Genomic DNA, 25,729 nt, shown 5'->3' with positions numbered 1-25,729 from the left:
TTTGAATGGCTGTGATGATGCCATGCACTTCCGCCTCGCAACACGTTGGCTACCGTGACATAATTCAATTGCTCGTGACATCTAAGGATTGTAGGCGTAATGCGCCATAGATTCATTATAAGACCCCCTCAGGATTAAATAATAGGGTGGGGGCATTGAGGGATTTTCAGCTCAAAATCTTGAGATCATTTTGTTTGGATCCTAGCAATTATCGGTTAGGGTCACATACAAAGGTCGAAGGTCCGAATTAAACTGGTCCATGAAGCTTATAGGATATGTCATGAATCTTTATATAATCCAATCTCTACATGCGTATCTAGAATTATAAATAAAAAGAAGAAGAAGAAAACTCATGATACCAAATCATGATGCCTAGATTCGAAGAATCAATGATTTCTTGAGTATGCATATATATATATATAATATATATACATACATGTATGTATGAACTCAAAACGCGTGCTTCCTACAAGATTCACACTATAAAACAAAGTCTAAGCTCTGTCTCCTTCATTTCATTTTTCTTAAATGCCAATCATTCATTTGACAGCATGCCACTCGACACCTAATAACAAAACTATGCGAGCGTAATTTAGGGCGGCGACCTCTCTATTTTCGTTCATTCCTCAGATTTTCAGCCGTCGTGTTGATCCTTCCTACTGAACGACCGGATCACATCAGAGCTTATCAAAAACATCATAAAAAAATCAAAGGCACGACTCTTATAAAAGTGCGAGTTGCGAGCATCAACAGCTCCATATTCGGCCAAGAAGCCGCAACGCAATCCGTCCTTTTACACTTCAGCATGCTGCTTTCAGCCTTCTGCCTAATGCTAAACAGTCTTGCCTAGCGATAAGTCCAACTTTTTGGCTTAGTTCTTGAGCTTTCACATCGAGGGTTCAAGTGACGACGCATTGACACGAATCGCTAGTGATTGGCCTGAGTGGCCTCGTCATGTTCCACAGCATGGGTTGTTGATTGATCTCGACTGCTGTGGATCAATGGTGACCAGTTTTTTACCATGATAGAGCATCTCGCCTTTGCTCTCGTGGTCCAGATATTCTTCATTCGACGTGCGAAGGATTTCAAACCCGCAATCAAGGACTTCATATTTTTTGGGGGAGAGGGAGGAGGACCCCATGGAGATAAAGTCATTCAAAAGCAACCACAGATTTTCAAGGAATACTTGAAGTGTCTCTTCCTTTTCTTCTTTTGGGCTGCACCTAACCCTTAAAAAAACAAATGAAGTGTCAAAGCTACATTTCTTACCCCCTCTCCTCATTTCTTTTCTTTGGTTCTCTTTTTCACATATCGATTGCGAACTTATTCTCCTATTATTGGTGCCAGTCGTTAGACTATGGGGAGAGATCTCTTTTGTTTGGCTGGCTTGATTCTTTGCTTAGCAAGCTCCCAGCGAGATAAGGTCCTTTTGTGGAAACCCCACAGATGTTGTAAGGCTTGCGACACCGATACCGATCCAAGATTGAATCGCACGAGTTGTCGCGAGTAGTATCGGAGAAGCCTGTTGATCAGGGAAAATGGGGGCACCAGCTACTACATGGCGGGAGTCGCATCTCAACTCTCAAACTTGCAGATTCACTTATTCATTTGACCCGAATGAAGGCTTGTGACAATAATACAACTCACTCTAAATGGTTAAGAAAGTGTTCAACTAATCTGTAGAAACATGTCGATCTCTTTTCAACAAAGTGATTGTGTAATGTGAAGGAAATCTTTCCAGGTCGATGGAAATAATCAAAAGCAAAGGAGTGCTTGAACTTGAAGCATGAGGGACGATTAAAACATTACTTCCGGTCTGTGCCTGGCGTACGAACATCTTTCATCTGTTTTCACACGGACAGCACTAAATTAAGGACGGCACGAGATTGATTAGATAACCACCGTTCAAACCTTAAGTTAGAAGACCTCGGGCGACGCTAAGGAGTGTTTTCTTTCACATTGACAATTCCATCGCCACGAAGCAACTCAAAAGCGATCGCAGCTACGGCACTGTGCCACTACTTTTAAGTAGAAAACAAGAAAAAAGATTCTATTCCCGACTGAAAATTGGGTAAATAGCGTGAGAAGCAAAAAGTTAATGACTGTTATATGTTTAAAGTTTCCATTTTTTCTTCCAATCTCTTATTTATCTATCTATCTATTTCGATTTTGTATATATGAAAGGTTACTTTCATTGTCATTCATCAAAAAGACAGAAGCTATGCATCTTCTTTTTCTCTAGAAAAAGAAGAAGAAAACTATGCATTTTCTAGCCAACTCAGATCACCTCCCCGCCACCGCCAAATCGTTGTCCACTAATCATGATAAGATTACTGTCAAATACTGCCTTTCCATTGGTAATCATTATAAACCATCTTTAGGAGGCTAAATTATATGATACTGTTGTCCTCGGATTCTAATTAATAAGTACGGATTGACGAGATTTGAAAGCTGATTCAATTGTTAATAATAAAAGACAGAAGCCTAGTAGCGTCCGTCGAGGAAGATTGTGAGCATCTAATTAAGGGCTAGGACAAGGGAGATAAGATGTTAGAGTTCTCTCAAGATGAAAATCATGTAGGGGAAGTTGCGAGATGCGTGCTTCTAGTAGTAACAATATATATTCCACATGGATAGGGTAGTAATCGGGGGAGCTATGTCGATGCCCTCGCCATCATCCATAATCGTCGGGCACAACCCCCCTAGTCTCCGGTGACGATGCTAAACCTCTGCAAAGCGAGGAAGACGAGACGCACCCACTCCTAACAGGAAAGCTTAATGATACAGGGCTTTTAATGGGCATGTCCATCGTTCCATAAGCCGAAAGGAATGGGATAAATTTGTCTTCATGCAGCAATGCACTTGGCGATTTACGATAAAAAAGCGAAACCTTTTACGAAAGAAATGAACGAGTTATGGTTAAAAGGTGCAGCACCTCGAGGTAGATGCTGGATGGGGCCCTGCTTTTTTGCACAGTGCACATGGGGTTGTGGCCGTTCCAGAGGAGTGGACAAACGAGATTTGTACCTTTGGACAAGGCTTGGGCTTCACTCTTTGCTCCAAGAAAGGACAATAGCTTAATGGCAAGATCCGGAAAAAGAGAACTCTTTCGGACGACGGAGAGAAAAATACATAAATTAGAAAGGTTGGGGCTTTGCTCCAACGTCGGTTCACCAGTCTCGGACACTGTCACCCACCTTGGCCAGAATTATAATTAATGGCGTATGAATGGTCCCGACTACAAAAGGCGTTACCGTTAAATACATCCTGGGGACACATAAAAAGGCCTGAAATGAGATGCGGACGCCACCCACCATCGCCACTCACCGTCAGTCCCGTATTCGTGTCTAGAACTCTCTCCCTCTCCCTCTCCCTCTCTCAAGCACACACACACAAGACTCAAAGCACCGCCATCTTCATATAACGAAATCTCATCCAGGGTTCTGTCAGTCTGTTAGTTGCCAGTCCAGCAACCCGAAATGGCTTTCTTAGCGTTCTTGATGCTTATCTTGGCCACGGCCGGCTGTTCAAGTAAGCTCCTATGCTGTTCTGCCTCTTTTACTCCCTTCTTTTTGCCTCTTTTTCGACTCCCTGAGCTTCATGAGCTATGGAGAGGAGCAATTTTACTCTTTTTGTGATGGATGGTCGCATCTTTGTTTTGGTTCTGAAGAGATCTCTTGCTGTTGTCTCATTTTTTCTTCTTCTTTCATCTTTGTTGAGAAACTGGCCCCTGTTCACGGCCAACAAACAAAAAAGAATAACATTGGTTCCTGCCAGAAAAGGGTTTTATTTCATGGTTGGTGACAGAAACAGATCATGTCCAGATTTCTCTCATCTCCTGGATTAGCAGAAAGCATTTCTTTAAGAAGTGATTCGGTCCTTGTCTGAAGCCACTCTTCACTGATGGTCTTTCTTTTCTTCTATTTTTCCTTGTTTTCTTTGTCTCTGCCTTCAATTAGGTGCAACATACTGCATCTGCAAAGACGGGTTGGGCGATTCTGCTTTGCAAAAGGCCCTGGACTACGCCTGTGGAGCTGGAGCGGATTGCAGTGCGATTATCCAAAACGGGGCTTGTTACAACCCAAACACTGTCAAGGACCATTGCAACTATGCTGTGAACAGCTACTTCCAGAAGAAAGGCGAAACCACCGGTAGCTGCGACTTCTCCGGGACCGCCACCACCTCAGCCACTATTCCCAGTAAGACCCATCCAGATTCTGTTTTTCTGTTCATTCATTTGGGGCTTCTCTATTTTCAGTGTCTTCTCCTTCGTTTCAGTAGTGTAGAATCTTTTGATGGGTTGCCAATGTTTTTTCACCTTTCTAATGTGTTTGAATCCGATGTGTATGTACAGCCCAATCTTCTGGGTGCGTGTATCCTGCAAGTGCCAGGTATGCTATTTCTACTTTCTTGATTCTCCATTAAAGAGACAATTCCCAAATCACCATTTCCCATTACTCTTGGGCAGCACAGATCACCATCATAAAAGAAAAAAGATAATTTTTCTCCACTTTACAAGGGCTCTTGGTGAAGGAGAGACCCCTGTGCTCGACTTTCTGACGAGAGAGAATCTCGTACCCAGATTAGGTTCCTACTTTCTGGAGTGAGCCTGATGGCTTTTAGACTTAGAGGGCTCAAAGATCAAATCTTTTTCCAGATATTCTTAGTCGGCAGTGGTGGGAAAACATGAAAAAAAAGTGCCAGTGTCTGAATCCAGTTCCTATTCTTAAATCTGCTGGCTCTGTTTTTCCTGCTGCTTCTCTAGAACAGCCTGATCTGTGCTTGCAAGAGAGGTTTTTTCCTTGGGGGACTTTGCAACCCATGAACAGAGATGCCTTTCAAAAGACCCTTTTCATCACGAATTGAGAATTTCGGTGTCAGTAAAGTTAAGAAAAAGTGTATCCCGTGCCTAATGATTTAGTAACCCATGTTGGTTGCGATGTGAGCTGTCCCTGATGTTGATTTTCCTACGCACCCTTTGTCCCTTTCCTTGTTATCTTCACATGATGAGATAGCATCGTGTTTCATTTTCTTACTCAATCTAGAGAAGTAATCACTGGTTGAAAAATCTTTGTAACTTAAGCTGTGTCTTTCATTTACTGGACGAATTCAATTGACAACTATTTTTTTAACTTTTGTTTGTTCTTTTTATACAGTTCTGCGAGCACCACTCCTTCAACCAACGGCACACCGACCGCCACTCCTTCAACCAGCACCACACCGACAACTTCCGCCACCCCAACCACCTCCACCACGCCGACCACCACCACCACCCCGAGCTCCACCCCGGTGTTCAACAGCGGCGCGGGGCTTGGTCCTACTAGCATCACTACTGGCCCCAGTGGTGCCGCCATGTCCATCCAAAGAGCAAGCACGGCCCTTGCTTTTACCGCCACCTTCTGGTTTTCACTCTGGTTGGCGTTGTGGGCCTGAAGGTCCACCGAAGATGGACCAAAAAAGGGGAGAGGAGGGAGGTGATGTACATCCTTTGGGGTCTGATCTGTGGAGGAGATTCGCCAGGGCTGCGCCATCAGAATGGCATCATCTTGTGGTGTTTGGGGAATCATATCATCAAAGAGATAGACCCCACTAGGGTTTTCCTGTCGTTTTCCTCCCTCCCTGTGTGATAAAAAGAACAAAAAAAAAAAAAAAAAGGTTGGGAATTTGATTCCTTGTTTTTCTTATGAGTGGTGACGTGACCACCAGTGGGGCAGGAGGAGAGATGGATCTTTTTCTTTTTAGCTAGAGATTTATTATTACTGTATATTTAGGGAGTTAGTAGTATTTTTTGTATGTAATAATGTATAACTGGTGGTGCTGCTGCTGTGCTCCTTTTCTTATGTCTTGATAAGTTACTCGTTTTTCTGACGAAGTGACGGCTTACCTAAACTTGTCTGATGATGGGTTGAGGAAAGAGAACTTTTCTCTGATATTTAAAGAAATGGGAAAGTGAGGTAGGAATTGATAATAAGGGCTTGTTTTGTTTGGTGAGTATATTATTTTTTAAAATATATATTTTTTAATTTTATTTTTTGGATGATTTTTTAAACATTTGAAAGCATTTTCGATTGCAGAAAATCTCTATTTTCAAAATAGAAAAAGAGTGAAAATGCGTTTGGTAAAATTATTAATTTTTTGTAATGAGATTTTTTTTTCTGTTTTTCTTTTCTTGTTTCCTTTTTTTTTTCCTTACTCATCTGATTGGCCAAACGAAAATCAAATATCTTTATTCTCAATAATAAAAAAGTAACATTTTTCTACTATTTAATTTTATTTAAAATCTATTTTCAATAACAAATTTTATTCTTAGGAGTAGAAAAATTAGTTAATGTTACTAAAGAGATTTATGTTTTACTTTGAACCAAAAAATATAAATGATTAAAAATTGATCAGTTATTAAAGAGGCCTTAAGGAATATCTATGATAAAATTAGAAAATTCATCGTTTGAGTAAATTATCGGAGAAATAAAAAAGATTATAAATTTCAAGGAAATGGATGTCCATTATGCATGATAGGAACTCCAAAATTAGGCAGTGTTTAGGTTAAGCTACTAAGAGGAATACGTTTAGGTTTTGCGTCCATTGATTCTTCAGGTAGCAGTTTGAACATAAGGTGAACGCCAACAGACACTTGATATGACCAATTCACGTGGATCATCTGGGTTTTGCATTTTCTTTCCAAGGAAAAAGTGAGCGCATGACCATCAAGCGGTAAATGTAAATGTCAAATGTCAAATCTGTTGTGATGAAGATGCATAGTCAGACTTGACAATTAGTGTACAAAAGTAAAATGCAAATCAAACGATAATTGAGTAAGGTCATAGAAATGATAGATTTAGAGGCGGTGGATTACCGTATGTTGCCGATGATCCCCGTGACGTAGACAACCAAATCTCTAAGAGCTAATGTCGGTGAATAAATTTCATTTCAGAGAAACAATTTCAGCTTCTTTAGCGCTATCTTCCTGTACAAAGTCAGCGATCAAGTTGGCGACGATGTTTGGCTTCTCCACATGAGGAAGATGGCCGCAGTCTGGTATCTGGCGAAGAATTGAGTTCGGCAGCTCAGCATGCAATTTCTGCAACAAAGTAGAATAATTATTTCTACAACTGAACATGGAACCTTTGGTGCGATGACAAATTTGAAAGAACTTTCCAAAGCTTTCAATATACTGCCCAAAAACTTGAAATGGATGATCATCTCCTCAGTGGTTGCTAGCTAAACTATAATTTAAGAAAAAGAACAAGAACTGACCACGGCCAATTCTTTGCTAATAATTTTGTCATCCTCTCCCCATACGATGAGTGCTCTCTGCTTCACCTGTAATAGCACGTTATAGTGGGCATCCGAATAAAAAATACGATAGCATTATCCAATCAACTTTGAGAATAACTTTCTTGAACTTGCAAATAAGATAAATAGACAAGCTCAATGATTGAAAAGCAAGAGCAACTTTGCTGCTTCCATGTAAGGAAAGATTCCCTAAATCGGTCGCTCATTTTTAATGAAAGAGTTCCAGCATCCAAGAAATGCGAGCTATGAACTGAAAGCAGCTGTAACAAATTCTTCAAAACTCTCCCAGAATTTGAGAGAAAGGAGCTGAAGGGAGGGGAAGAAGATTCTTGCAACCGGTGTTTCAATAAAATTATCTAGTAAATGAATTTGCTTATGTTATAGCAGTTGATGCTCTTACCAAAGGCAAAGATTCAATTTAAAGATTCTGTAAGATAAAGTGCATAATTAGAAGTGAAGGATCTGCAGCTGGGCACATATTGCAGCCTCAGGCTCATGGGGGATATGAAACAAAACCACTTTGGAAGCCATGACATAATGTTTCTCTTTTCTGAGAATAAGTTAATCGAACTTGGAATTAGCCCAGACTGTCATGCTAGGATGCAAAATAATCTGCCACTGTAGCTTTTAGATACGATGATCTCCCATGCTTGAGTCTGGGCATCAGACCATCAGGAATAACCCTTCACTATTTGCTTTATCTTGGTCAGAATGAATTCAGGGAATTCTATATGCACCACAAACAAAGTTGCCAATAGATGGGAATACATCACTCTGCATACCTGATTAATCTGTTCAGTCACATTGTATCCACCACTAAGCATAAAATCAACTGAAGCATCCTCCCACCATGGATATCGACAATGCAGCCTCCCCACCTAGATTTGATTAGGATAAAATACAAATTCATCTCTTCAGTATCTTGAAGGTGCATGACCAGAAAGAAGACCTGGGTATGATGAGTGAAAAGGCCTTGTCTCACAAATAATACAAGGAAGACTCACATTAGTCCAATCTAAGTTGGTGCTGAGTGGAAGACCTCTGAATGCCAAAACATTTACCCAGAAACGGAGAGGAAAGCTCTTCAATATAGATACCTGTATCAAGAACAACTCTCTCATCTGATCTACTCAATCTCAAAACATCAAATTCAGGGGGAAGTATATATATGGTAAATTATCTCATTTAGCATGAGGGATTGTTATATGGTAAATAATCTCAATTAGCATACAGGATCATAGGCAAACTCCACTTAAAAAGATCAGGCTTCCGTTGTTGTTGTTATTGCAGCATGAAGGAACTGGAAACCGTTAAGTTTGTCCTTTCTTTGTAACGCTATTGACATGTAAATTTTTTTCTTATGTGCCATAGTTTTGCACGGAAAGTGATGTTATTACTTTGATGAAACTAATGCGTTCCGAAAGCTCTCTGGAGTTTATTTAGTGGTGAGCTAAACTACCAAACTCAACAAAGTATGATTGGCCCAAAAAAAATCAGTAAAATTTTATTTGCAGATAAATGAAATCCATTCTTTAAGTTTATGATGCACCAAGATATATTCATCACAATATTTTTTCAGTTGCCACAGACTCTATCTCATCTTACTGTAGCAACATCCTCTAACATATTCCACATTAAGTTCACACCCTGCATGATTTTACTGTAAGTAATACTACTAGTTGTCCTAACAGCCATAACTCATTCCAAAAGAGAGTAAGGGAGGACAAAATAAAAGAACAGTGCAAGCATTGGCCATCAGCACAATGATCAGCTCAAAAGCTATTTAAACTTCAGCAATTTCCCCCTCCTCTAGAGATTGATTATAAGATCTTTCCTGGATTTAGTGATCTAGACAAGAAGTATCAAATTCAGCCTCATCAGTTCAAAGACTAAATTCCTGTGCTTTGTTGATCTTCTTTTTTCTTTTTCTTTTTTTAAGGAGGGAGGGGGGGAGGAGGAAGGACATGCAGGAGGATCCTTAGTTCACATGGAAAGAAAAGTATAGCTCTAGGTTTTTCCCTCCCTTTTTTAATCTGGGAGCTCATGAAATCTCAGGTCCAGAATGAAGCCATAGCTTCTAGAAATATCCAGATTACCTCCGCTGCTCCCAAACCACAGCATATAGACTGTGTTTATGGAAACTTTGGCTGCCCAACTTAAAGCTTTTGACACAAAAGTAAAAGGCCATGTCACACAGCTTCAAGTTAGAGATTGTTAGAGGTAGGTTTAGTCAAGTTGTTAATATGGATAGCAGCACGTTCTGGACCATTGGTTGGAATCATTGCCTATTCATTATGCAAACGTAATAGTGTCTTTGCTTATATTTGCTCTGAATTTGAAAGTGACACGCAACTTTGGCTATGGCTAATCAAGTAAACTGGTACTTGTAAAACTCACCATTTCTACAAATCCAAAAGACTAATTTAGGTCAAGATTTATTTAGGTACCTTTCAGTAGAGCAAAAATGTGGTGTAATCTCTCGAGATAGCCAACTTTGGCGATCCGAAGATTCTGAAAATTAAGAAAATTAAAGTATCTCATATCGTTGATCTATAGGATTTATATGCTTTTTTTGTACATGTGTCCTTCTTTCACCTAGTGATTTATACTTTTGGGTTGGACTTTCTAACATATATTAGAGCCAGGTTTCGTCAAGATATATTTCTCACATGTGACCTATTCCTCAATTCCACTTGTCGTTCTTACTTAGTTTACAAGTGAGAGGATGTGCTAAAGCATATCACTTGTTTGTATAATTTATATGCTCCTAATATACATGTGGTCTCTCTCCATCGAATGTCTTAAGCTTTTTGGTTGGACATTCTATCAAGGAGCACTGAAATTTGCAACACTATACTCGATCACAGTTCACAAGGGGTAAGGGGTCTCGACAACAATGGGCCAAAGTCAAATGCCAAAACCATAGCTAACCCAAGCACACACTAAATTCGTTAGTTAGCTGTGGGAGTGACAACTTTCTCCCTCTCCTTAAGAAAGCCTTAAGTAAGTTTTAAAAACAAGCTAAAACTCACCAAATGTTCAGCAACGAAGAATCTGGTCACTGGATGTTCAAAGGTCCAAGATGATTGTGTGAAAATGGATGAAATTTGAACCAAAACAGCTAATAACTACGCCACCTTCACTAGGTGGACCAATTTATATATGTAGAAATGAAGTTTTCAATCCTTCAGGAGTAAAAGCTTACACCAGCATAGGCAATTGCTCTAGGTAAGTTCGCCATATCCCCTGTGCCTTCAGCATATACACTGGCATCAATCAAAACTAGCTTTTCAACCTGGACAAGTTGAAACATTTAGCACAAGTAACTCTTTCTAAAGCAATTTTAAGTATAGTCGTTTACATTAGCAATGCTAAATGGTCGATATTGAGAAGTACTTACTGCCTCTGGATGGATGACTGCAAAATCAATTGCAATAGCAGCACCAAGGCTTGGTCCAACCAATATCATTGGCTTCTTGATGTAGGACTTCCAGAGCTACACCCCATACATAGAACCAAAAAAGTTCGGCTACACCAAACTGAATAAAACAGAGAACAATTTCGACTATAGGAGCACAGATGGCCAATTTTGGTTTATATGTAGCTTTTCTTCTTAATTTAATACTGCAATTGACAGTTCGTGGAATTCCTAACAACCAGCAACAACTAGAAAACACAAATTGGCAGGGAACTACATTAAACAAGCATGGTGCCTTTGAGCACCCTCTACCCTGTGAATGGGGTTCAAGTGCTTTGTCACTGGTGCAAAACCCAAAGACAGAAGAAAAAAAAGAGGTTAACATTATACTCAGAAGTGATTTCCTGAAACTAACAAGGATCAATTAGGAAAGTAACTGTTGAAATCTCAGTTGAACTTTACAGTTCTTCCATCAGTCAAACAGTGGGCTCACAGCTTTCTCAATAAAGAGTATTCTTTCAGTACATATAGATGCCCCATAATGAAAATACCTGATAAAAATGGTTACGCTTATTTGCCACATTGCACGCTGGAAGTTGTTCTTTCACATGCAAAAGAACAAGAAAGAACCTTGAAACAACTTGCAGAACATAGAGAGAATTGGATGCTCGGAAGATTCAGCAAAGAGCAGAGGCATAAAAGCAAACCTAGATCAGAGAAACCCCAACCGAGAATGTCGACGGCCCAAGTCTCTAGACCAGCATCCTCAAGCAATGGATACGTGTATCTCCATTCTAAACAAGAGCTACAGGACAAATTTGCATCAGAAGAAGAGTGACTTTAAACTCACTACAGTACTCCAGATACACTAGGTACCTGTCAAAACCATGTAGCAGGACCACCGGATTAGTCTCTCCTTTCACTAGTGGCTTCACACAGCTGCTCATGATGCAATTGTCCGACAAGTTCACCTGCATTTAGCCGAGCAACAGAACATGAAACCTACGTGTTGACAGTACCTTATTAAAAGTGAACAAAAGTTGATTTTTAGCCTTCAGCTTCCAATTCATAGCTATGTTGGATCAACAATGATAAGAAAGTTCCTAGTTCTGGTCATGCCATGTGTTAAATTATGTGGACCATGTAGAAATTGAATTGAAACATTAGCCAATCTCCGATGCAGCAATAAGAACTGAATTTCCTCTGCGTGGTTTAGAATTTGTTGTGCTGTGTTGATAAGGACCTCATCCGGTGTCTGTCATACAATCCATTATCCTTGAACTGTCTTTAGCCAGTTCAAAGGAAGCTGATGAAGGTCACGGACTCGACTCCGACAAACTTGAGTAATCGATTTATTCCACTTCCCAGAACAACACAACACATTACGCGCCTAATGGCGTGAGAAAAGCTGTCGCCATCTTCCTACCGTCTAGAATCATCATCAACAATCGCATAAGAAAATTACACAATAAACCGAGACAACCTCAAAACTTTCGCCGTGATGGAAATCGAGTCATAACGCACGAAAGCGCGAGTTGAAAAGCCAGAGAGAGAGAGAGAGAGAGAGAGAGAGAGAGAGAGAGAGTACGCACGGGAAGCCTCTCGATGCGAGAGGCGAGCTTGCGAGCGTAAGAATCCTTGATGTTCTCCACCTGTTTGGGAAGGAAGGGAGGGAACGCGTCGGCCCTGGCACCGGCGGCGATTGGCGGAGGAACGGCGGAGAGTGTCAGCACCGCCATCGTGCGCCGCCGCCGTCGTGCTGTGGGAGATGCTCTCGTCAATGCATTTGCGGTGCGGAAGCCGTGCGTTCCGCTCGCGACGAGAACACGCCGGGACGGTGTTCGTTTGCGTACTTCGGTTCAGCTACGAGCCAATCGGCGTATGGCTCTCGCTCATCCACTTCCACAGTCGAACCGCACGCGCGGTGCGGTGGCGCGTGCTTCCTACGCCGTTGCCCGGAAGTTTAATTGCTTCCGCCTTCTTCCCGGGGCGAGTGAAGATAGAATTGCGAGATACCGTTCTGCAAAACATTTACTGAATGGAAATTTATTAATTTATCCATAGGCTAAACTGAATTTTCTAAAGTTGAAAATGCATTTTTTTTGGTGCAAGAAAATTTAAGATTCATCGTTATGCGAAATTATGTGAATAGACAAGTCACAATTCCTCGGTAAAAAGATATGGGTTTCCTATGTATAAATGAAAGAAGCAGCTTGAGTGTTTAGTGCAAAAATATTGCTTTCCATTCATGCAATTTAATGGACAAGTATTGATTGTCCCTTTAAGCTGGTAACTATATCACTTTGCATCCTCTATTTCTAAAACCATCACTTTGCACCTTCTTAGAACAAAATCTTAAAAACAAATAAAAAAACAGATTTGCCCTATTCCAAATCCTAATTTCTCATCCTTACCAAAAAAATCCTAATTTCTCAAAATCCTGCAACTTAGAAATGAGCAATGCTAGATTATTAAGACCAGTTAATAGAATTGATTTGTTGTAGTGGTTTGCCAGATTCACAAGTATGCCTTTACACAAATAAAATTCTTTTTCTTATTTGTCATAAACAAAAAGGGTATGCCTTTACACAAATAGGTTATATTATTCTTTTTCTTATTTGTCATAAACAAAAAGGTTATATTTGACGGTAAAAAATCATTTGACACATTTTTATAAATCAATTTTTAAAACCACTTTCGCAAATTTAGGATTTCTCATCAGTAAATCCATACCTCTCTCCGTACCCACACCTAGGCTTGTCAAGCAAATGAGTCGGGTAAAAAAATTTAGTACTCAAAATCTGCGTCATATCACACCTTATCCCGTAAAACATGTATGAAGCACGAACAGATGACTAGAAATGCCAAGAGAAAAGTCTCATATGCCAGTAAGGCATAGCACAGTATCTGAAACCCTGGAAAAACGAGGCAGCAAGCCTGCGCTTCGCCTATTCAACGCAATGAACTGAAACCGCGGCTGAGTACTCCTATTCAAAATGTCATGGATGGAGATCGTCAGACAAAACTGTCAAGAAACTTATTTCCTAAAGCAGAAGATTACAACTTTCAAAGAACAGCTACCTCTTAGCAACAAACAAAGACCCTTCACATCCTTGCGACTCTGCAATCACCCCACACAACTTTCTTATTCTCAATGTAACAAGTAGCCAGAAAATAGAAAGAGAAACAACCAAGCGTCGTGAAAAACTTCTCCCGAGTTCATGACAATCCAAAGCAAACCACAAACAATCGACAGCATTTTCTCATTCCCATTCAACGCGAATTCAACAAAAACCGGAAAGCTAGCGCTATAAAGAACCGCCGAGAAATCACTAGAGTGAATCGGATGACGACGAATCGTTAGAAAAAGATCATCTCTAGGTAGGGCTCTGATTCATGCGCGCGGCGGCGAACACTGGAAGACCAACCCATTTTGCTAATCTGGTTTTGTTGTGCCAGTGAGACGAGTCCAGAATCTTCACCTTTCCTTTTCTGGGTCCAATCTTTTGGTTGCACCTAGGCCGACTCATTGACGGGAGAAATCATTGCCCATGAGTTTGCCACTTTCCACTCAGAAACTCAAGGGGCCACCCCACGAACCACGCCGCCTCCGCCTTTGCCTTCCGAAGCGCGGCGGCTGGCTTCGTCGTCCGCCGGAGAAGGAGCAGGGCGACGAAGGGCAGAGCGAACGAGAAAATGCTAGCTGCAGCTTGGATGCAGCGGCGGCCGACGAGGCGGATGCGGAAGCGGCGGCGGCGGCAGCGTGGTTCCTAGGACGCGGGCTCCGTCGTCCGTCGGAGAGAGGGAAGGGGAGAGCGGCCGGGGGAGAGTCGAACGAAAAAATGAAGAGAGAGAGCCCCACGCTCTCTTCGAATTAACAGCGAGAGAGACAGGATCTGTTGTGGGGTCAAGCTAACATTTTCTTGGAGGGAGAGAGCCGAATCTTTCAAATTGATCGAGAGAGAGGGGGAAAGGCTTTGGTGGGGCCCAACAGACAAGAGAGAGTCGAATATTTTGCAGAGGGAGTCTGGTTCAGGTTCAGGCGTGGGGCCGGGCGACGCGTGGGACCAGCATCAAGCCAAAACAAAAATTTGCTTGATCTTTTATCAAGGTCCAGATGTCGGAAGATCTTGCTTCTTCACAGGGACCTCGAGCATCAAATTCATAAACAAGTAGCTGGCAGTCTTACATTTTAAAACTTCAATTGTAACAAAAATAATGAGTTACAACACCAATAGATCATAAAAAGGACAAGAAAATCTTCCAGTCCACTTATTGTTTTATTCTATTACACCCTTGGGATGATACAAAATACAAAAGCCAAAAATAAGCCAAAACAAAAAGCCAATTCAAAAGCGTAACCTGTGCGCACATCAACAAGGTCAGATTCCGACGTAAATTTTGCATATTCAAGAGAATTTCAAAGAACAATAAACTGATAGGAATAGGAAAAAGGATGAGACAGTTGGCATTTGAAGGGTATAACAATCACAAGCCCTGCAAACATGAATGCCCTGCACCCGAAAGAGTTTGACCTACCCACAGAAAGAATAAAAATTTGATTTAGTAATTCTCGTACGCTCTTGAATACCTATGAAAATCATTAGATCTACCGCATGCTTCTTAGTATTCAGATTTCTCGTTGGGCACGGACAAGACACGAGTATAGTTCTTTGATGGCAGAGATATAATTGCTGAATTCGGACAGAAATCATCCAAATTAAAGCATCAAAACATCTCAGTTTCTCAACCATTTGCCAGGTGATGAAAAGGGCAGCTTTGCAGCTTAACGCTTAAGTCATCATAAATCCGTATCAATAAAAAACAGGCCCTCAATTCATCTGCCCCAAGAGGGCTCGATGACAAGAACCGAGACCTCATAAACTCATGACTTCCATCCAATCTCTGAAGAACAAGTCAGCGACCAAATTCCCAAAATTTCACAAGAAATGCCTAACTTCTCAGCACTAAAAGTTCTGCGAGCAAATGAAGCTAGCGACGAAAGCACTATAGAAGAAGGGGTTTTGAAGGGCAAGGATGGGTTACCGCAGGACGAGAATGAGCAGCGAGAGGGTCGGAGAAGGTGAAGGAGCGAGGACATCTTCGCGATCTCCGAAACGGCGACGTCGCGAACGCCCGGCACGTCACTCGTCAAGAACTCGTAACCGGCCTGGAAGGCGTCCCGCCAGAACTTGGGCAATCTACTGCTCTTGCTCTGCGTGTACACATCCCACAAATCTCGTAACCGGCGTCGACGCTGCTCTGCAGGTGGTTGCAGAAATGGGATCCCCAAATCTCGGCCGCCCAAGCAGATTAATGCGCGAAGGAAAGCAGCGCCGGAGCAGAGATGGAGCGAGCAACGGAGCAAAGAGCGAGCGCCGAAGTAGAGACGGAGGAAGCGACAGGACCAGCGAGCGAGCGAGCGCCGGGCGACGGCGGGGAACGGCCGCTTGACAAACGCAATGCCGGAGCAGCAACAACGAGCGCAGAAAAGAAAGAGGGAAGAGGAAAGAGAACATAATACAGACTCTGAAGAGGAGAGCGCGCAGGCGCTAGAGGGAGAGAAAGAATATTATTTTATCTGTAGAAATTTAATCTCGGTGAGCCGACCCACAGCGCCACGTGGACCAACGTGGCGCTCCAGGATTGGTCCGGGACCACGCTGAGCTGGTGTGCTGAGACCATTTAATATTTTTTCGATGCGCCGGGGACCGTTTAATAGTTTTTGCAGAGAGAGAGAGGCGCAAAGATAGAACTCGCGACAAAACCCTCTTTCCAGAAGCTACCCTCTTTCTAGAAGCTACCGTACAGGAAAATTTTCAATATGGGCGCCTGAAATTGTACGTCCCACGAGGACGGCTGCCGCATTTCTACCGCGTTCTTGTTTTACCACGCTAGACAACCTCGGAAGAATTTGGGGAGATGACAGAAAACTGTCGTCTATTTCGGACTTGGCCCTACTGTTTATTTATCCACTCCAACGAAAAAAAGGAAATAAATTTCTTTTTCTGTCTTAATAATCGAAGTCCTCCTCTCGGGTCGGCTTTTACTTTTATACAAATATCCATTTGCGTAAAAGGTTTGCTTCCTGAAGAAGCTGAGTCGTGTCAGCTATGGATCCGTCGAATCAAACCGCGCCGATCGCGCCTCCGCCGCGGGCACCGTCGCGGTCGCTGTTGTCGCTGTTGTTGCTGAGTCTGTCGCTGTTGCTGTCTCTGTCGCTGTTGCTGTCGCCGCCGTCGCCGCCGTCGCCGTCGCCGCCGTCGCCGTCGCCGTCGCCGCCGTTGCTGTTGCTGTCTCTGTCGCTGTCGCAGGCGCAGGCGCCGTCGCCGTCGCCGTCGCCGTCGCCGCAGCCGCAGCGCCCTCCACCCGATCAAGGCTTTGGCTTTCTCTCCGTCCTCTTCTCCGTTGCCGCCGTCGCGCACTTTGTACGTAAGCCGCTCCCTTACTCGCTCTTTCTTCGAGGCCTTTTCACAAATGTGCGCACCACGTAGTTCCTCTCTGATGCATTTCGTGATTCCATGTGCTTGTTTCCAGCTCTTTGTCATTTCACTTGCTGCTTTCCTTAGATTTACTTTTTGAATCTGGTTCTTCTTGCGTCTTCGATCATGTCGACGATTCTCTGTTTGTTGCTTAAAGCTACGTGAGAGGGTTTTGTAACTGGTGTACAGTGGAAACTTTTTGAGTTTCTCGCTGCTGTCACTGACGGTGCCGCGGCTCTTTCGTTGGTTAAATTGCAAGAGACGGTGACAGAATGTTGCAACGATGACCGATCATTCCACTAAAATGACGCTTAAGATGCTGATCATCTGAGGAATTTGAGACTTACTTCGCCATGTTTTTCGGATTTATGAATGTCTAAGTTTCTCGTTGAGTTCCAGGTGGCTTAGGGTTTACTGGAGTTGCCCTGTGGTGTTTTTTTTCTAGGTCCCTTCGTTTCTGACTTTAGCGGCAGCAAATCTCTTGCTGATTGACATCTTGATCTGGGTTTAGTTTCCATCTATTTATGCCGTGCAGTCTCAACCTAATGTACTCAGCTTATTTCATCTAAGTTCCAGAATAAGAGAAGATGAAGAGATTAAAAGTAAGAAAAGGGAAAGAATAGAAAGTTCTTACAGGTGTTTCCTATTGCACAGCTGTAATATGTGGTAAAATATCATTACTCTCAAGATATGCTCTTAAGTATGCGAAAGTTTTGGGAATTTCTTGAGGCATTTTGATGTCTTATACATGACGTTGACAATACACACACTGATCAGCCACAGGCGACTGGAATTTCTCACGTTCAAGGCACGCATCTATATTTAAGCTTTTGGTGACTGGTTCTGCTGTTTTCTGCATCTATTCAATTGATAAGTTGAGGAATATACTTGAATAATAAATGAGAAGGAATCTTAGAGGAACTAAGTTTATAATTGAGCTAATCTTTCCAAATTAGCGTTGTGTGGCAGCCTCTTATTGACTCATGCTGTGGAGAAGTAGTTCTTAGGTGCATGGTGTCTGCTCGTATCATAACATGTTCGAACGAAGCCTTTATTTTGCATCCTAAAGAATACCAAGTTAAGAAAAGTTGAAAAGCGATGCCTTTGTCATTCCGTGGGGAAGTGGAAGCAGTACTTTCAATCTCTTTTGGTTTTGGTTTCCTGTCACTATCGCTGCATGTCACAGTGATATGTTGAAAAATGATAAAGCTTCGTCAAGCTAGAATATGCGCTTCAATTGGTGGTCTTGAGAGACTAACAGTGTATCATGACTTAATTACAGATCCTTATTCCATCAGCTTCATCCATCAAAAGCAGCTTAAGTATTCTTCACCAAGTGCCAGAAGGCCATGTTGGTGTATATTGGAGAGGTGGTGCGCTACTTAACACGATCGCGGATCCAGGTACAGCTTTGCACCAGTTTTGGTTAATGGTTTTGGATCCATGCTTGCTGGCATAGGGACTCATTGTATTCTTGCGGTGCTTATTTTTACTTGTCAGGCTTTCATCTAAAGATGCCCTTTGTGACTCGGTATGAGCCTGTTCAAGTGACTTTCCAGACACATCAGGTTGTCCTTCCAGTTTCCTTGCATACGGCCGTTTGCTTATTTAGCTATGTATTCCATTGTTGACTTAATTTTTATTTCGGCTTGCATTTCTTCTTTGGTCCCCTTATGCAGGTGAGGGATATTCCATGTGGTACTAACGGAGGTGTTATGATAAATTTTGAGAAAATAGAGGCAAGGCTTTTGAGTCCTACTATTTAACTTAATGTGTGCACTGTGATGTCTTTTCTAAATCGTGCATTGCCTTTTACAGGTTGTTAATCGCCTCCGCAAGGATTATGTGTACGAGACACTGCTCAATTATGGAGTGCAGTATGACCGCATGTGGATTTATGACAACATCCACCATGAAATCAATAAGTTCTGCAGTTCTCATTCCCTGCAGCAAGTGTACATTGATATGTTTGATCAGGTAAGCGAGGATAATATAGAGGCATCCTGCATTTAGATGGAGAGTGGAGAGAGCACTTACTGTGACCAAGGGACATGTCGTCTGCTCACTGGCTCTTTCCTTATATTGTTTTCACCTGGGCCTTTTGACTGGGTAACCTTGATATTATCGAGGCCTCCTGCATTTAGACTGAGAGTGGACAGTGAACTTACAATTACCAGGGGACATGTCATCTGCACACTACCTCTTTCCTTATAGTAGTTTCACTGGGGCATATACTATATATCTTTGTTTTTCCTGCAGCCATACTATATGAAGAGGATGTTTCTCATCTTTGTCATATAATTTCCATTGTCTACTAAATGCTATGTATGTGCTGGCTTAAATTAATATGGATTAATTGACCAAACTGTCGAGTTAAACCTTTCCAGATTGATGAAAAGATGAAAGATGCTCTTCAACGTGATTGCACAAGATATGCTCCAGGCATTGAAATAATTAGCGTTCATGTGACTAAGCCTACTATTCCAGATAGTATAAGGCGCACTTTTGAGCAGCTGGAAGAAGAGCGCATAAAGGTACACTGATTCTGAAAAAACAGAGTTCTTGATTGTTAAGTTGTCATTAAAAACAAAATAATAATTATATCACCTAGGAAGTCTACATTGGTTGAATGAGTAGAAGTCCATGACCAAGGCGCTTTATACAGGTCTTAATTGATATTGAGAAACAGAAGGTTGCTCACAAAGAAGCGGATACAATGAAGAAGATGGCTGTAAGTGAATCTGAAAAGATTGCCAGTGTTAGCGAGATACTCATGGGACAAGAGGAGATGGAGAAAGACAGAGCCAGAAGGCAGCAGGATATAGAGGACCGAATATTTACCTGGCTCGCGAGAAGAGTCTGGCAGATGCTGAGAGAGAACCAATTATGTACCCGACTCATGAGAAGAGTCTTGCAGATGCTGATTTCTATCTGTGAGAAATCCTTTTCCCTTTAGCACTGTTGATTATTGACCAAAAAAGATTGTAATTGACTGCTGTGATATGCTTTTGATGCACAGTCTATTGAAGGAAGCTGAAGCAAACAAGTTGAAGCTGACACCTCAGTTTCTTGAGCTGAAATTCATAGATGCAATTGCTGGTAACACCAAGATTTTCTTTGGGGACACGGTATGAATCTCTCTCTCTCTCTCTCTCTCTCTCTCCCTCGACGTGAGATTAACCAATCTAGAGTACCCTCCATGTGTATGTTAGCTTCACCAATGGCTCTCCCTGTACATCTACTTAGACATCTAAGGCCCTGTGAAAACATTCCAACTTTTTGCTGTTCTTTTAGTTTGATTTTGTCTTTTTAAGTTGTGGAAAAGTGGTGTTACAAGTGTGGGACGTGTGGTGCCTTCTCCAGAACTGTCACGAGGTAGAGCGATTAGTGTATGTATTTGCAAGTTTTTTTAACTTTCACTGCGATGATGGCACACGTAATGAATTTCATACATGACTTCCTTCATAATTATTATCTGTGAGGTTAGCAAATTGCGGAGAGCATGTGAAAGGTGTTGAGTGAACAATATCAGCCTTCACTATTTGCTTTATCTTGGTCAGAATGAATTCAGGGAATTCTATATGCACCACAAACAAAGTTGCCAATAGATGGGAATACATCACTCCGCATACCTGATCAATCTGTTCAGTCACATTGTATCCACCACTGAGCATAAAATCAACTATAACCACTAAGCATAAAATCAACTGAAGCATCCTCCCACCATGGATATCGACAATGCAGCCTCCCCACCTAGATTTGACTAATGATAAAATACAAATTTATCTCTTCATTATCTTGAAGGTGCATGACCAGAAAGAAGACCCGAGTATGATGAGTGAAAAGGCCTTGTCTCACAAATAATACAAGGAAGACTCACATTAGTCCAATCTAAGTTGGTGCTGAGCGGAAGACCCCTGAATGCCAAAACATTTACCCAGAAGCGGAGAGGAAAGCTCTTCAATATAGATACCTGTTTCAAGAACAACTCTCTCATCTGATCTACTCAATCTCAAAACATCAAATTCAGGGGGAAGTATATATATGGTAAATTATCGCATTTAGCATACAGGATCATTATATGGTAAATCATCGCATTTAGCGTACAGGATCATAGGCAAACTCTGCTTAAAAAGATCAGGCTTCTGCTGTTGTTGTTATTGCAGCATGAACGAACTAGAAACCGTCAAGTTTGTCCCTTCTTTGTAATGCTATTTAAATGTAAATTTTTTTCTTATGTGCCATAGTTTTGTGCAGAAAGTGATGTTATTACTTTGATGAAACTAATGCATTCCAAAAGCTCTGGCGAGCTTATTTAGTGATGAGCTAAACTAGCAAACTCAACAGAGTATGATTGGCCCAAAAGAAAATCAGTAAATTTTATTTGCAGATAAATGAAATCCATTTTTTATGATGCACTAAGATATATTCATCACAATATTTTTTTCAGTTGCCAGACTGTATCTCATCTTACTGTAGTAACATCCCCTAACATATTCCACATTAAGTTCAAACCCTGCATAATTTTACTGTAAGTAATACTACTAGTTGTCCTAACAGCCACAACTCATTCCAAAAGAGAGTAAAGGAGGACAAAATAAAAGAACAGTGCAAGCATTGGCCATCAGCGCAATGATCAGCTCAAAAGCTATTTAAACTTAAGCAATTTTCCCCTCCTCTAGAGATTGAATATATGATCTTTCCTGGATTTAGTGACCTAGCCAAGAAGTATCAAATTCAGCCTCATCAGTTTAAGGACTAAATTCTTGTGCTTTGTTGATCTTTTTTCTTTTTCTTCTTCGTTTTTTTTATAGGAGGGATGAAGGGAGGAGGAAGGATATGCAGGAGGATCCTCAGGTTCACATGGAAAGAAAACCATAGCTCTAGTTTTTTCCCTCCCTTTGTTTTTCTCTGGGAGCTCATGAAATCTCAGTTCCAGAATGAAGCCATAGCTTCTAGAAATATCCAGATTACCTCCGCTGCTCTCAAACCACAGCATAAGGACCGAATGTTTATGGAAACTTTGGCCGCCTAACTTAAAGCTTTTGACACAAAAGTAAAAAGCCATGTCGCACAGATTCAAGTCAGAGATTGTTAGAGGTAGGTTTAGTCAAGTTGTTCATATGGATAGCAGCATGTTCTGGACCATCGATTGGAATCATTGCCTATTCATTATGCAAACGTAATAGTGTCTTTACCTATATCTGCTTTGAATTTGAAAGTCACGCGCAACTTTAACTATGGCTAATCAAGTAAAATGGTACTTGCACAACTCACTGTTTCTACAAATCCAAAAGTCTAATTTAGGTCAAGATTTATTTTGGTGTCTTTCAGTAGAGCAAAAAAGTGGTGTGATCTCTCGGGATAGCCAACTTTGGCGATCTGAAGATTCTGAAAATTAAGAAAATTGAAGCATCTCATATCACTTATCTATGGGATTTATATGCTTTTTATGTACATGTGTCCTTCACCTAGTGATTTACAATTTTGGGTTGGACTTTTTAACATGTATTAGAGCTGGGTTTCGTCAAGATATATTTCTCACATGTGACCAATTCCTCAATTCCACTTGTCATTCTTTCTCCAGTTTACAAGTGAGAGGGTGTGCTAAAGTATTGCGTATCACTTGTTTGTATGATTTATATGCTTCTAATATGCATGCTGTCTCTCTCCATTAAATGTCTTAAGCTTTTTGGTTGGACATTCTATCAAGGAGCACTGAAATTCGAAACACTATACTCGATCACAGTTCGCAAGGGGTAAGGGGTCTCGACAACAATGCGCCAAAGTCAAACGCCAAAACCATGGCTAACCCCAGCACAAACTCAATTGGTTAGTTAGCTGTGGGAGCGACATCTTTCTCCCTTTCCTAAACAAAGTCTTAAGTAAGTTTTAAAAACAAGCTAAAACTTGCCAAAAGTTCAGCAACTAAGAATCTGGTCACTGGATGTTCAAAGGTCCAAGATGATTGCGTGAAAATGGATGAAATTTTGAACCAAAGCAGCCAATAACTACTAGAAGGTGAACCGATTATATACGTAGAAATGAAGTTTTCAATCCTTCAGGAGTAAAAGCTTACACCAGGATAGGCAAATGCTCTAGGTAAGTTCGCCATATCCCCTGTGCCTTAAGCATATACGCTGGCATCAATCAAAACTAGCTTTCCTGGACAAGTTGAAACATTTAGCACAAGTCACTCTTTCCAAAGCAATTTAAGTATAGTCGTTTACATTAGCAACACTAAGCGGTCGATATTGAGAAGTACTTACTGCCTCTGGATGGATGACTGCAAAATCAAGTGCAATAGCAGCACCAAGGCTTGGTCCAACCAATATCATTGGCTTCTTGATGTAGGACTTCCAGAGCTACATCCCATACATTAAACCACAAAAGTTCGGCTACATCAAACTGAATAAAACAGAGAACGATTTCGACTATAGGAGCACTGATGGCCAATTTCTGTTTATGTGTACCTTTTCTTCTTAATTTAATACTGCCATTGACAGTTCGTTGAATTCTTAGCAACCAGCAACAACTAGAAAACACAAATTGGCAGGGAACTAAATTAAACAAGCATGGTGCCTCTGAGCACCCTCTACCCTTTGAATGGGGTTGGAGTGCTTTGTCACTGGTGCAAAACCCAAAGACAGAAGAAAAATGAGGTAACATTATACTCAGAAGTGATTTCCTGAAACTTACAAGGATCAACTAGGAAAGTAACTGTTGAAATCTCAGTTGAACTTTACAGTTCTTCCATCAGCCAAACAGTGGGCTCACAGCTTTCTCAATAAAGAGTTTTTCTTTCAGTACAGATAGATGCCCCATAATGAAAATACCTGATAAAAATGGTTGCACTTATTGGCCACATTGCATGCTGGAAGTTGTTCTTTCACATGCAAAAGAACAAGAAAGAACCTTGAAACAACTTGCGGAACATAGAGAGACTTGGATGCTCGGAAGATTCAGCCAAGAGAAGAGGCATAACAGCAAACCTAGATCAGAGAAACCCCAACCAAGAATGTCGACGGCCCAAGTCTCTAGACCAGCGTCCTCAAGCAATGGATACGTGTATCTCCATTCTAAACAAGAGCTATAGACAAATTTGCATCAGAAGAAGAGTGACTTTAAACTCACTACAGTACTCCAGATACACTAGGTACCTGTCAAAACCATGTAGCAGGACGACCGGATTAGTCTCTCCTTTCACTAGTGGCTTCACACAGCTGCTCATGATGCAATTGTCTGACAAGTTTACCAGCATTGAGCCGAGCAACAGAACATGAAACCTACTTGTCGATAATCCCTTTTTAAAAGTGGAAAAAAAAGAAGAAGCTGATTTTTGCCTTCAGCTTCCAATTTATAGCTATGTTGGATCAACAATGATAAGAAAGTTCCTTGCTCTGGTCATGCCATGTGTTGAATTATGTACACCATGTGGAAATTGAATTGCAACAATGGCCAATCTCCGATGCAGCAACAAGAATTGAATTTCCTTTGCGTGGTTTAGAAATTGTCATGCTAGACCTCATCCAATGCCCGTCATGCATTTCACTATCCTTGAACTGTTCTTCAGCCAGTTCAGTGGAAGCCCATGATGGTCCCGGACTCGACTCCGACAAACTTGAGTAATCGATTTTTTCCACTTCCCAGAACAACACAACACATTACGCGCCTAATGGCGTGAGAAAAGCTGTCAGCCATCTTCCTACCGTCTAGAATCATCAACAATCGCATAAGAAAATCACACAATATACCGAGACAACCTCAAAACTTTCGCCGTGATGGAAATCGAGTCATAATGCACGAAAGCGCGAGTTGAAAAGCCACAGAGAGAGAGAGAGAGAGAGAGAGAGAGAGAGAGAGAGAGAGTACGCACGGGAAGCCTCTCGATGCGAGAGGCGAGCTTGCGAGCGTAAGGGTTCTTGAAGTTCTCCACCTGTTTGGGAAGGAAGGGAGGGAACGTGTCGGCCCTGCCACCGGTGGCGATTGGCGGAGGAACGGCGGAGAGTGTCAGCACCGCCATCGTCGCCGCCGCCGTCGTGCTGTGGGAGATGCTCTCGTCAAAGCATTTGCGGTGCGGAAGCCGTGCGTTCCGCTCGCGACGAGAACACGCCGGGACGGTGTTCGTTTTGCGTACTTCGGTTCAGTTACGAGCCAATCGGCGTATGGCTCTCGCTCATCCACTTCCACAGACGAATCGCACGCGCGGTGCGGTGGCGCGTGCTTCCTACGCCGTTGCCCGGAAGTTTAATTGCTTCCCGCCTTCTTCCCGGGGCGAGTGAAGATAGAATTGCGAGATACCGTTCTGCAAAACATTTACTGAATGGAAATTTATTAATTCATCCATAGGCTAATGAACATTATTAAACTGAATTTTCTAAAGTTGAAAATGTATTTTTTTGGTGCGAGAAAATTTAAGATTCATCATTATGCGAAATTATGTGAATGGACAAGTCACAAGTCCTCTCTAAAAAGATACGGGTTTCCTATTGATAAACGAAAAAAGCAGTTTGAGTGTTTAGTGCAAAAAATATCA

General features: G+C 41.7%; 4 protein-coding genes across 5 annotated transcripts; 2 read left to right on the top strand and 2 right to left on the bottom strand.

Moving 5' to 3' along the window:
• Window positions 1-3,286: 3,286 nt before the first annotated feature.
• LOC104433386 (PLASMODESMATA CALLOSE-BINDING PROTEIN 3) lies at window positions 3,287-5,971 on the top strand. The gene is made up of 4 exons (XM_010046112.2): window positions 3,287-3,531; window positions 3,960-4,199; window positions 4,355-4,391; window positions 5,157-5,971. Exons 1-4 carry the CDS (start codon window positions 3,480-3,482, stop codon window positions 5,431-5,433), a joined length of 606 nt encoding a protein of 201 aa, XP_010044414.2. The 5' UTR covers window positions 3,287-3,479; the 3' UTR covers window positions 5,434-5,971.
• Window positions 5,972-6,644: 673 nt separating this feature from the next.
• Window positions 6,645-12,596, bottom strand: LOC104433387 (uncharacterized hydrolase YugF). Of its 2 annotated transcripts, none has more exons than XM_010046114.3 (10): window positions 12,304-12,596; window positions 11,588-11,682; window positions 11,419-11,516; window positions 11,263-11,300; window positions 10,694-10,789; window positions 10,499-10,588; window positions 8,298-8,390; window positions 8,076-8,171; window positions 7,255-7,320; window positions 6,645-7,078 (listed from the first exon to the last, which is right to left on the bottom strand). In XM_010046114.3, exons 1-10 carry the CDS (start codon window positions 12,448-12,450, stop codon window positions 6,923-6,925), a joined length of 975 nt encoding a protein of 324 aa, XP_010044416.1. In that variant the 5' UTR covers window positions 12,451-12,596; the 3' UTR covers window positions 6,645-6,922. The 2 variants fall into 2 exon arrangements, with proteins under 2 accessions (XP_010044416.1, XP_010044415.1); XM_010046113.3 differs by having other exon boundaries at window positions 11,263-11,312; window positions 12,304-12,592.
• A 4,162-nt stretch (window positions 12,597-16,758) lies between these two features.
• On the top strand, window positions 16,759-21,518 carry LOC120290832 (erlin-2-B-like). The gene is made up of 9 exons (XM_039307274.1): window positions 16,759-17,139; window positions 18,476-18,596; window positions 18,694-18,761; window positions 18,873-18,932; window positions 19,012-19,170; window positions 19,581-19,727; window positions 19,859-20,126; window positions 20,213-20,321; window positions 20,998-21,518. Exons 1-8 carry the CDS (start codon window positions 16,825-16,827, stop codon window positions 20,218-20,220), a joined length of 1,146 nt encoding a protein of 381 aa, XP_039163208.1. The 5' UTR covers window positions 16,759-16,824; the 3' UTR covers window positions 20,221-20,321; window positions 20,998-21,518.
• On the bottom strand, window positions 20,872-25,327 carry LOC120290775. Its single transcript, XM_039307187.1, has 7 exons — window positions 25,066-25,327; window positions 24,354-24,435; window positions 24,186-24,283; window positions 24,030-24,079; window positions 23,459-23,558; window positions 21,074-21,198; window positions 20,872-20,946 (listed from the first exon to the last, which is right to left on the bottom strand). Exons 1-7 carry the CDS (start codon window positions 25,214-25,216, stop codon window positions 20,872-20,874), a joined length of 681 nt encoding a protein of 226 aa, XP_039163121.1. The 5' UTR covers window positions 25,217-25,327.
• Between the last annotated feature and the right edge of the window lie 402 nt (window positions 25,328-25,729).

This window comes from Eucalyptus grandis, chromosome 2, assembly GCF_016545825.1.
Source record: "Eucalyptus grandis isolate ANBG69807.140 chromosome 2, ASM1654582v1, whole genome shotgun sequence".
Taxonomy (NCBI): domain Eukaryota; kingdom Viridiplantae; phylum Streptophyta; class Magnoliopsida; order Myrtales; family Myrtaceae; genus Eucalyptus; species Eucalyptus grandis.
The sequence above is the reverse complement of the archived record's forward strand: the minus strand, read 5'-3'. Positions and strand labels throughout refer to the sequence as shown.

Coding starts and splice junctions, on each gene's coding strand:
- LOC104433386 (XM_010046112.2), top strand. CDS start 3,480: ATGGCTTTCTTAGCGTTCTTGATGCTTATCTTGGCCACGGCCGGCTGT. Junction 3,532..3,959: donor GGCCACGGCCGGCTGTTCAA/GTAAGCTCCTAT, acceptor GCCTTCAATTAG/GTGCAACATACTGCATCTGC. Junction 4,392..5,156: donor GTGTATCCTGCAAGTGCCAG/GTATGCTATTTC, acceptor CTTTTTATACAG/TTCTGCGAGCACCACTCCTT.
- LOC104433387 (XM_010046113.3), bottom strand. CDS start 12,450: ATGGCGGTGCTGACACTCTCCGCCGTTCCTCCGCCAATCGCCGCCGGT. Junction 11,683..12,303: donor CTCGCATCGAGAGGCTTCCC/GTGCGTACTCTC, acceptor GGCTAAATGCAG/GTGAACTTGTCGGACAATTG. Junction 10,589..10,693: donor CAGTCATCCATCCAGAGGCA/GTAAGTACTTCT, acceptor CAACTTGTCCAG/GTTGAAAAGCTAGTTTTGAT.
- LOC120290832 (XM_039307274.1), top strand. CDS start 16,825: ATGGATCCGTCGAATCAAACCGCGCCGATCGCGCCTCCGCCGCGGGCA. Junction 18,762..18,872: donor TGACTTTCCAGACACATCAG/GTTGTCCTTCCA, acceptor CCCCTTATGCAG/GTGAGGGATATTCCATGTGG. Junction 19,171..19,580: donor ACATTGATATGTTTGATCAG/GTAAGCGAGGAT, acceptor AAACCTTTCCAG/ATTGATGAAAAGATGAAAGA.
- LOC120290775 (XM_039307187.1), bottom strand. CDS start 25,216: ATGGCGGTGCTGACACTCTCCGCCGTTCCTCCGCCAATCGCCACCGGT. Junction 24,436..25,065: donor CATCGAGAGGCTTCCCGTGC/GTACTCTCTCTC, acceptor TAAACTTGTCAG/ACAATTGCATCATGAGCAGC. Junction 20,947..21,073: donor CCAACTTAGATTGGACTAAT/GTGAGTCTTCCT, acceptor AGTCAAATCTAG/GTGGGGAGGCTGCATTGTCG.